This window comes from Apostichopus japonicus, chromosome 21, assembly GCF_037975245.1.
Source record: "Apostichopus japonicus isolate 1M-3 chromosome 21, ASM3797524v1, whole genome shotgun sequence".
Classification (NCBI taxonomy): domain Eukaryota; kingdom Metazoa; phylum Echinodermata; class Holothuroidea; order Aspidochirotida; family Stichopodidae; genus Apostichopus; species Apostichopus japonicus.
The window spans coordinates 12,500,003-12,511,482 of NC_092581.1; the positions used below are offsets into that span (position 1 = coordinate 12,500,003).

At 36.0% G+C, this 11,480-nt stretch overlaps 1 protein-coding gene across 1 annotated transcript in view; it reads left to right on the forward strand.

Annotated features, from left to right (window-relative positions):
• LOC139963066 (uncharacterized) overlaps window positions 1-9,906 on the forward strand; it is a 31,289-nt gene extending 21,383 nt beyond the window's left edge. The window contains exons 22-26 of the mRNA XM_071963550.1: window positions 761-826; window positions 1,729-1,800; window positions 2,949-3,044; window positions 4,202-4,296; window positions 6,376-9,906. Coding sequence (XP_071819651.1) covers window positions 761-826; window positions 1,729-1,800; window positions 2,949-3,044; window positions 4,202-4,242 — 275 coding nt within the window. The 3' untranslated portion in view covers window positions 4,243-4,296; window positions 6,376-9,906. The remainder of the gene's footprint in view (window positions 1-760; window positions 827-1,728; window positions 1,801-2,948; window positions 3,045-4,201; window positions 4,297-6,375) is intronic.
• Window positions 9,907-11,480: the final 1,574 nt, after the last annotated feature.

Consider the following 11,480-nt stretch of genomic DNA (forward strand, 5'->3'; position numbering starts at 1 on the left):
GTTTTTTTCTTCTTTTTTTTATCCATTTTCTGTCTATCATAAAGAAATCGTTCTCATTTTGTATATTACATAACTGTTGCAGGCATTGATACTTTGGCAGACCTTTTATTGGGACTTAAAACCATCATGCAATGCTGTGACTGTCCCATCACAAAAACATCAAAATTGTAGATCAAATTGTGTCAAAAGACTCCCTACTGTCGGCTGTTACTAGCTGCTGTTTGTAGTTTTAATGAATCCGCTGTGCAGACAAGTTGTACAATTTGAGGAGAATGGAACAACTGAATTATATTTATAATAATTTATGGAGTATGCGAACAATACAATCACAAACCATTTCCTTCTGCATGAACTGAATACATGGAGTGTGCTTGTTTCCCATCTGACAAAATGCAGTTGTTATATACCAGTCATTATACTACACCTCAGCAAAAGATAGTTTAGAAAAGACTCAATGTGAAATTGAATCTTCAAAAATGTTTGTTTATATACTTAATTTTTTAGAGGCAAAAAAAAAATTGGTTTACATTCATCCAAGTTTTTCCTTCCTCTCGATATTAATATAATTTTTTTTTCTAGTCTGTTGTAATTTCCTGTAGAGAGACATGTCAGCAAAGACATTTTTCAAGTCTCTCTGCCAATGTCATCCTCTCCTCCCTCAGCTCCTCCCCCCGCCCCTTTCTCTCCACCCCAACCCCTTCTTTCCAGTCTCTCTTCAGTCGTAAAGTTTACATTATCTCTTTCAATTCTTCTCCTGCAGTTTGCAGTAGGAGGGCACGTTGTCCTAGTGGCCAAACCTGGCACGAAAAAATATGCGGATGTAGAAGTGAGTCGCTTCCTATTCCGTTTTTTTTATCATTTTTTCTTTTTTGTGTTTTTTGCCTGGACAGATTATACACATAAACCTCTGGCTGTATTCCTTTTTTTTAAATTCAGTGTGAGCTCTATGAGCTGTACAAGTGCTATGAAACATATAGGGCTATCCTTTTAGTTCTCACCCAACTTGTTGGAGCCAATTTCAAACCGAAATATAAACATTCTAAATCACAATGATATGTAAATGAGGTATGTCTGGCGTGAAAATGTGTGGCATTTGATTGAAATTTTCAAGATATGAAATATCTGTTGTGAATTAAAAAAATATGCAAGTCATATATGCAAAACATAATTTACTGTTGCTATGTGCCTTAATGTTATAGCTCTAACAGGACTAGCGGTGTTTGAAATCAGACACAAACAACACACAACGCACCAATGTGGGATATGGTTTTTATTCTAGCATTTTGTTCAAATTAGAACAGTACGTAGCAGTTGAATAACATTGATGGTCCTGAAATTTATATCCAAATTCGATTTTGTATCTTAAACAAAAGACAACTCAAGATGGGTTGCAAACTGCAATTTCTCACGGCATAAAAATTATATCATTTTTATATTAATTTAAAACCAATTTATGAAATTGTTTGCCCACAAATCTTCACATGGAGAGAACCATTACCATGGCAACGGCACACAACTGCTTCAAATGGTCACTACAAGTTGATCTGGTCTGTAGTATTTAGATTTCTATCAAGAATCAATGGGTGTTGAACTAATCATGATATTTTGTGTGAATAAAATAATATACTTTATTCTTTTTGTGTATCCCTTGTTATACATGACGTCACATCTCAGTGCTATCTGGTCCTTTTGTTTCCCCTAAACATTTGTCGTTATCCTTTCCTGCAGGGTGCAACTATGCGGACCAACCTTGCCTCTTGCCAAATCAGAAGTGGGCGAGGAAGACATGTTCTTGTGAAGGTATTTCTTTGTGTTCTTTTCTCCCATTTGTCTGTGTGTGTATGCGTGTGTGTGTGTGTGTGTGTGTGTGTGTGTGTGTGTGTGTGTGTGTGTGTGTATGCATGTGTTTGTGTCTTGTATACAAATGCAGAGTATAGAAAATCATGCTACTACTCTTTGGATAAATAGAGGGCAGCAAAAACTGAAAACTCAATGTACTTGTTTTTTTCAAAAAAGTATTGCTCATTTCCTCAGATGACATTGAAATCTGAAGGTGGCTACATATAGGGGGGGTTTTGGTCAGTGTGTTAGTGGTGGGGGGGGGCATTAGTATGGCATGGTACAAAATATTGATTAAAGAGATGTTATCCTCACTACTCGATATCCTACATTTAATAAATTGTTGCTCGTTTCCTCAGACTACATTATAATCTGAAGGTGGCTATATAGGGGTGTGTGTGTGGTATGTGTGTTAGTGGTGGGGGTGGGGAGGGGAGGGCATGAGTATGATATGGTACAAAATATTGGATAAATATATGTCATCCTCACAACTCGATATCCTACTTTTAATAAATTGTTGCTCATTGCCTCAGAGTTCATTGATCACCCCAAGATGGCTATATTGGTGTGGTCGATTATTGGTGGGGAAGGGAGGGGGGAGTGGGGGTGTGGTATGGTATAGCATTAACTATTGAATAGACTGATATATAATTGAAATATATTCTTGCTCACTTCCTTAGACTACAATGAAATCCCATGGGGATATGGGTGGGTTGTGTGGTTGCATGGTGTGATGATGAAGGGGGGGGGGGGGTACAGGATACAGTTTGGTACCATACAAAAGATTGGATACAGGAATTTAAAACTCCAAACGTGATGTCCTACTTTAAATAGATTATTCCTCATACTGGACATTGGAACCCACTGGCTATTAGTGTGTGCGTGAGGGTGGGAGGGGGAGGAGGGGGCAGGGGTGGAATTTGGGTGTGGGTATGTTACGGTAGAAACTATCAGACAGAGGAATGTTAAAACACTCAATATTTTTCCTATTTTGTTGCTCATTTCCTCAGTCTGCATAGAAGTCCAAGCTGTGAGTTGTGTGATTGTTTACAATTCACATAAACTCCATGATACCCTCCCATCATTTACATTATTTCTCATTTCTTCAGACTGTATCCAAGTCCCAAGGTGGTTGTGCCCACTTGTCAAACACAGCTTTACCGGTCTGAATCTGTGCAACTGTGTTCCTGACAATGTGGGTGACTGTAAGTATTGAAGAGCTCTGTGATTCTAAAAGTTGTCACGATGCTTTGGATATATACGCAAGGCATATTCACTCAGTTTAACCTTAGCACAACAAGTAGAAGATGTTCTTTGGGTTTCTCTTCTGCAGGTGAGGAAGGTGGCGGGGGGACACGGGCGGCGGTAGCACTTTTAATCTGGGGGGGGGGCACTGACATCAAAGGGCACTTTGCAGAAGTTCAATTGGACTGATGCAGCCTGATATTTAGTACCCTTTATAACTCTTATTGTATTATCTTATTTGCGTATACACATCACTCCATATTCAACGCCCCCCCCCCCCCTCAAGAAAAATATGCATACTAGCACTGCAATATCCAATGTGCAAATTGGGAAACAAGGAACAAGTTTTCTTTTGAGACAAAATGAGGTGAAATCATGCTAGTTGCTAATGTAGGAATCTTCCGAATTAGAGTTTATTTCTTGTTAATATCTTCACAAATTTTGTCCATTCGAAATAGCTTTGAGTTTGACCCACAGAAATTCAAAGTCAGGGGCGTAGCCAGGATTTGCAAAGTTGTATGCACGACTATCTGATCGGAGCGCCACCATCGGCTGGCGCGTAGCGTACAAGAAAATTTTTGGTTTTACAAACCCATCAGATGGCCGGAATTGGCCCTTCCCGAGTGTTCATTCTGGTTCCCTGGCCTCTTGCTAACTTGAGACACCTCAATTTTTATGTAAAAAAAGGGCACATTTTTTTTAAACTGAGGAAAAGAGGGGGGGGGGGGGCACATGCCCCCTGTTCCCCGGTTCCGCCTCCCTTGCGGAGGGGAGGGGTAGGGGGAATGGTAGGAGTAGGAGCTCACTTCCCTAAATGTCTACACATGAGACAAAATATCACGAAAAAAGAAAAGAGGAAAAGTTGAATTGATGGTATTTATTGTAAATTTCTGCTTTTATATATTACATTAAGGATGGAGTCTCATTAAGTGAAGCAGGTACTACAGACAATCACAAAACATTTTTGAAAGATACAATTTTGAGTTTATAAAATTGGTGGTCATAGTCTCCTTGTTATATTTGTGTCTCTAGGTTATACTCGTACTGTATCTATTGATAGTTGATGTTTGAATATGACGATGATATTGTTTTTTTGTTTTGTTTTTTCTCGACAAAGATAATTACGGTTGGTTTGCCCACTCTAGCAGTTATTACTAGTCAGGATGGCAAAGAAAGAAGAAGAAGTTTTTGGGGTCGATTGGTTGATGAGATGTAAGTAAATAATTGTTGTTGATTTATTCCAATTTTGTGTTTCTCTTGTTTCTTCTCTTTAATAGTTTTTATTTCTGTGTATAGGCCTATATATATTTGTTGGGGGAGGCCTCCCATTATAGTCTTAAGTGTTTGTACTGAATCTTATGGGTTCTTTAATTCTTTAATTTGGGAATCTTCTGATGGTCAAAATTGTCTGCTTCAAACTTATTGCCTTAAATAGCCTACAGCAATACTCATCAGAAACCGCACCCTGATGGCATGTTTTATGAGAAAGACGTCCATGAATTTAAAAAAAGAAATAAAAAAGAAATGGATCTTATCTAGTGATTGTCGATTTGGTGGCATCATCGCGTCAAACGTTTCATACTTGAACGGTCTAATCCTTATCATTTATGATAGAGAAGGTTATATATGGAGAACACACCCAAAATCCAAGTTGTCTTCTGTTGCGTTAAGTCCTTTCTTAAATCCTTCTCTTTTATAGAGTTATATACAACGTCAGAGATTTAAAATATTAAAGATACATGTCAACACAGCTGGAGCTTTGTGAGTTGATTCAACTCTCATAGATAGTTCTGTTGAACATTGAGTTATTATTAAGCATTTATTCACTTTAATTGGATAAATGCAATAATCTGGAATGTCATTAAAACAGAATACAACAACAAGTGGGTTTGAAATGAATTAAAAACAATCAAACAGAAATAATTATATAAACTTGAAAGATTTCTCAATTGTGTAATGAGATGTTATTTTTGTGTTTAAGACAAAGTGACTCTATTTGTATTATTTACAGAGGTTTTAATATTGGGGCAAGGGGGAATGGGAGAGGGAAGTCTCCTAATTTGATAAAATGAGAATAAAACTATGTGTCACGTCACAACAAAATCATAAAATTTTATATTTTGTCGTCTTTAATACATTAATAAGATACGACTTTATCGCAGGTGACTTTATCGCATTTGTAACAGAGAGGTTTTATTTGTGGGGCAAGGGGAGGGTAAGGGAGTCCACTAATTTCATAATAATGTGAGAAACAATCCATGTGTCATATATCAGAACAAAAATATAACATATTTATAATTTGGTTGTTTTACATTGATTATCAAGTACATATCTAGTAACATATATCCCCCCCCCCTTTTTTAATGATTTTAAAAGTTCTCCAAATTAATTTTTATGCAAGAATGCTCCCCATCTTTGATTGTGCTTCTGTATGCTAATCACCCATGGGATTACAATTACAAGTGATAACTTAGATTAATTTATAATAGTGACCCATATCTCCTCCATGTATTAAAGATTGATGTAATTAGAAAGTGAAATGAATCTTGACACTTTGTCTGAGGATGGGGGTGGGGGGGGGGGGGTGGAAGGACACACATATACCATTCATGCAGGCTGTGGCAGATTGTTAAGGAGAGGGGGCTGCAAATGACCATTTTCTTGCCTGTGGGTCCAGATCACTGTCATTCTACCCCTTCTGGTATGTCAGCCTTATGAAAGTGATATTTTAGTCCGTTGTTTACATGTTAGAAACCTATTTGGATCTGTGTATATGACTGGGACCAGTGGCGTAGGAAGGTACTTTTGAGTGGGGGGGCTGAAGACAGATGGCCAGCCTGGGGGAGGGGTCTAAGCGGCCTCCCCTTTGGAATTTTTGTGCATTTCCATGTAGCCTCAGATGCAATTTGGTGCAATATAGCACACTTCAAGATCCCACTCCATTTTGTAAATAATTTTGCATTTTCACCTGGCCTTAGATGCAATTTGGTGCTCCAAATGAGATTTTTTTTCTCATTTGGAAATGAAAAAGGGGTTTTCTGACTTGCCGAGCGGAGGGGGGGGGGCGGAATGATACTTCCCCCCCATATTTTTTCACCGGGGGGCTGGCGCCCCCCAGCCACCCTGGTTCCTGCGCCCTTGACTGGGACACAAAGAGTTTCACAGAGTTGGACTGTTCATTCGTACTCATAAACAGGATGTGATCTCAGGCTATAAATTTAAACAACTATAATCATATATATATGTTTTTTTCTATTGGTTTTTTTTTTTTTTTTTTTTGTTGGTATACAGCCTGTCCTCAGTACGAAGAAACCAGGAACAGAAACCAGTCATCGTAGATTCTCAGTGGATTTATGTGATGGCAGACTGACAAACAAAATGGGTCCCAGGCTGTCGATGGACCATATTCACATTTGCAAATTATCCTATTCAGATTTATCTGAATAATTATCTCCATTCAATTAACTATTATAAGCTATTTATAGAACTTGAGCAAATCCATTCCTTTGAACAGATTTGTAGAAACTACAAACTGTGAAGTATAAGGATATGTAGAAGAGTATTACTGTTGTGTCAAAATTATATGATAAAAGTTGGAAGTATTTATACATATAAAAAAAATTATTAAATGCCATGTGAATTGTTGTTGTGCATAAAGGCCTGGGAACACATCATTTAGTATGGTATAACACCTTTGCCTGTGGTTGTATGCATGGGAAGTTCAAGTTTTTTTTTTTTTTTAATTCATGGTCATAAGTCTATTTACCTCTTGTTTTACAGTATTTTCTTACTCAAGAAGGTGTGTGTATTGCTTCCCTGGCATTTTCCCCAGTGCTTTTGAATTGTTTTTTTTCTACAGTGCTCTTAAGGATAGAGATATGCCCATTTGGTAAAATCTTTTTCCATGTTATAACAGGAGGGGGAAAAAAAATTGAAACTGAACCAACTTTCGACCACTCTAGTACCTACTGTATATTGCTGCATTGCCTTTTTCAGATCTTCAAATAGATTTGTGGCTAGTAATAGGTCAATAAAGAGAGTTACTTTCATATTAGAGGATTCCACTTAAAAATTGAGCTGCTTTTTAAGGATGTTTATTGTTTTTGGGTTAATAGTTTAGTGCTACACTGCATTGCACTGCTATACCATAACAATACAGTGTCATTGTTCAAGTTCAACTTGAATATAGCTAAGTCTCTCTTCAGATAATGAAGCAGCAAACAAATGTATATATACTTTTGAAATTTCCAAACTTGCATTTTAATATCTGATAATTATATACTGAAGTAAAATTATAGTGTCTGGGTGACAAAATGTTGAGAACTGAATGGAATCATGTGTTTCTGATTCATTAAGCTACATTTGTCACAAAGAGAAATATCTAGGGAGGTGATCGACTGTCTTAAATAAGATTCATTGCCAACTTATTTGTGAAAAATACTCAGTAGGTTAATTACTGAGCCTAATTTACTGACCAATGTGGACGCATTGCAAAGCTTAAACTTGTTCGCTTGTTTAAACTAACTTGTGAAATACTCAGTAGGACAAATCACAAAGCTTCCATTACATCGTTGAATACAATCTATCGATTGTGAACAATTACTCGTGAAATAAACGGTAGGTTTAATTTGCTAGTCACACAGTTTGCTTTATCAGGGTGGTGGGACAGGAGGGTGCTTCATGTAGATAAGGCATTTTCATGTTTAAGTAATGTTGATAATGTCCCCAAAGATTGATGAGAGTAAATCAGTTATGATAATGAACTATGTTATTATAATTATTATGTTTTGGTATGTATCTGCATATTTTAGTAGATTATTGTTAGATCACTAAACATACTCAGTAAGTGAAGCTCTATCTACTTATATATGTGTATATACATGTATGTATATGTATTTATATGTGTGTATATGTGTATATATATGTATGTATATATATATATATATATATATATCACTACAATTTCAATTATAGTATATATATAGTATATATATATATATATATATATATATATATATATATCGTCCCAGGGGGGCCAAAATTCCAAAAATCCCCAATTAACTTATTGCACGACTATTTGGTCAGGAACCTATTCTACAAATCTTAATCACCTATGTGTCCTCCAGAAGAGAGCTATCCGCCATATTTCACATGCTGCACCACGTGATCATACTAGCCCATTATTCAAAAGATTAAATTTATTAAAACTAAATGAAATTATAAGAGTTCAGCTTGCAACATTTACATATAAAGCATGGAATGGATTGCTACCCGAGGCTTTTAAAGATTTTATTTATAGTAATAGACTAATTCACAACCATCAAACACGCCATTGTAATAACGCACATGTTTTATCCCATCGAAGTACTATGGGTTCTTTAAGCCCTCGTATTCGTGCTGTCAAAACGTGGAATAATCTCCAGGATAATGTTAAGAATAAGCCTTCTTACTCTGTATTCAAAAGGAATCTCCAAACTGTAATTATTTCTCACTATTGATGGATTTATTCTTGTGTGTTTGTGATTAAGATCATTATAAAGAAATAGGATTGTTTATTAAGATTATTAATTTCAATTAGCGTCAATTCGATTATTTCATCATTGTAGATGCTACTATTAACTTTTTTTTTCTATTCTTAAGTTTGTCTCTCTTTTTTCTTTTTGGGGAGTCTCCTACTTTGTTAAACCTTGCAGGCTTTATAGGAGACTTCCCGTCACACTGTAAATTGTTTATTGTAAACAAATAAATATACAAATATTACCATTGACATAACGTTGCTGGTTTTTGGTAACACTTCATGAATACACTGCGCATTATAAAGATAGTGTTTCCCTCAAAAAATGTCTTTACTGTAATTTAATTTGGAGCCAACTAGTTGGGATATCACAGGTTGAAGAGGTAGGGTGACTGACTAATCGCAATTGTGTGCCATATATTACAATTCTTTAAATTAATCAAATTATCCACACCTGTCTATAAATCCATCTCTGAATTTTGCTGAGCCCAATACTACGGCATTCTAGATGTCATTAAATGAAATGAATCCTAGTAAATGGCCCTATACTTTTTTCTTCCCTCCACCCCTCTCCCGTGCACCTCTTCTCCACATTTCTGCCAGACTTTTCAAATTCCATTGAGACAGTTTTCCAATTTCCTTTGCACTTTAATGATAGTGGTGGCCACATATGCATAGCTGTGTCACTAACTTTTATCATCTCTTAGTTAATTAACAAACTGACGATATGTAACCGTAGGGCAATGCCCCCGCTAAACGCTAAACGTAGTATACATAAACCGATCCCCTTCGTCAACTTTGCAGAGAGAAAGAGACGGAGAGATAAACATGTGTACATCATCCAGTCATTCTTCAACTGAACTTGGCCCAGATAGAATTTTATTTGTCTATCTTGTCACCAAGGAATTTATCTCCGGTATTCGGTATTCATTATACCTGCCTCAACTTGCATTTTCAGCTTCTCCAAGATCTCTTGGAATGTTCTAGAGAGCCTGGCTTATTATTTGTTCTGCGTTCACAGACACAATCAATTCCTCTGTATCACTTTGGGCTTGATTACAGAGAATACACAGGAAAGAAGACAGACTATACAACTCCATCACCATATTTGTTGAGTTTTTTTTGGGGGGGGGGGGAGGGCAAGGAAGGGGGAGATCATTGAGGGGATTAGAAAATGGGGATCAAAATTTATCTTCTTTTGTGAAGAAGTAAATCATTAATTAATGAAAAACTCAGTTGTCAAATTTGGATACTTTGATCTAGTTTGAATTATTGTTAAATCTTTTAGACAAATCTCTTGATGGTCTGGGTTGATGATCTGGACATCTTCCCCCTCCCCCCAATTCCTTTCCTGCCCCATCCCCTTCCTACACCCTCTCCAGATCAACTTAGCTGTTCCATCCCATTTTTTTCCTACCAAAAGTGGACCTTAATAGTAACTGAACAGAAACAATGACATAGTATGAAGAAAATGGATATCAAATAATTAATCATTCTCCATATATGTCATGGCTGAGAAGTAAAGAGAGAGACTGAAGCATGTGTGTGGAAACATTACAAAATGACTGTAACTTGTAAACAGCTGGTATAGTTTGACTAAGTTATTGTTGATGTTTTCTGATTGCCCAACACATATATGAACAGGGGAAGGGGTATAGATCAGTCAATAAGATATGTTCTCTTGTTCCAGTCATTTCCATTTATTTATACCAAAATTAGAAATTTAAAGTGGTTATTTTCTCATAAGGGTAAGGGATGGAGGGAGACATTTAACTACTTGATAAAGGTCTTAGTTCAGTGACTACGTTTGAGTTGAATGCAACGCCTACGTACACATGAAGCTCCCGTGCAGTTACGTCGCAGAAATCAATGCGACTGGCATGATGTCATACCAAGTAGAGGGCAGCATTTCATGTCAAATTGGGGACTCTATAAAGTCTCAGGAATGTATTTTAATTGTTGCTCATAAAAGCACTCTCTAGGCGTAACACCCATTACACCTACCGTATCCATGTCACTGAGGACAACCCACAACACTGTGGACTTTCACAACAGGCGCGGCAGCTGCTAAGTCAAACTAAACGATTACACCTCCTTTTTAGCTTCCTCTGAGATATGCTATGAATCTTTGGTATTTGTTGCTAGCAAATTATACAGTGCCCACCTATATCTGTAACACAGACTTCAATGTTATAATTATGTACTCTATAGAACCTGGCTAAGTAAGCAATGCATGCCAAGAGAAAGTGTGTGGGTAGGGATTACAATCGGCTTTACATTTACGATAAACATCCCGCCTTATCCGACGATTAGCTGAGTAATGAAGCTCCATGCCTGCCAACTGTGGTGGGACTTATATCACTGAACTGCTAGAAAGGGGGTCAATTGTCCCTGGATTAATATTTAGATGGTTTGATCGGCATGTGGTGTCACCTTGTAATATGTAACAGACTATGTAGATGACATCAGGAAACATATTTATACATGCATATATCTATATACATCTGTATATATATATATATATATATATATATATATATATATAAATATATTTATATATATATATATATATATATAGATATATATAAAAATATATATGTAATGGACTATATCGACATCAGGGAACATGTATATATATATATATATATATATATATATATATATATATATATATATATATGTATATATACATATATATGTACATATATATATATATATATATATATATATATATATATATATATATTTATATATATATATATATATATATATATATATATATATATATATATATATATATATATATATATATATATATATTTATATATACACACACACAGCAATGCACATCATAATAAATCATATATCATGCATGAAGGAG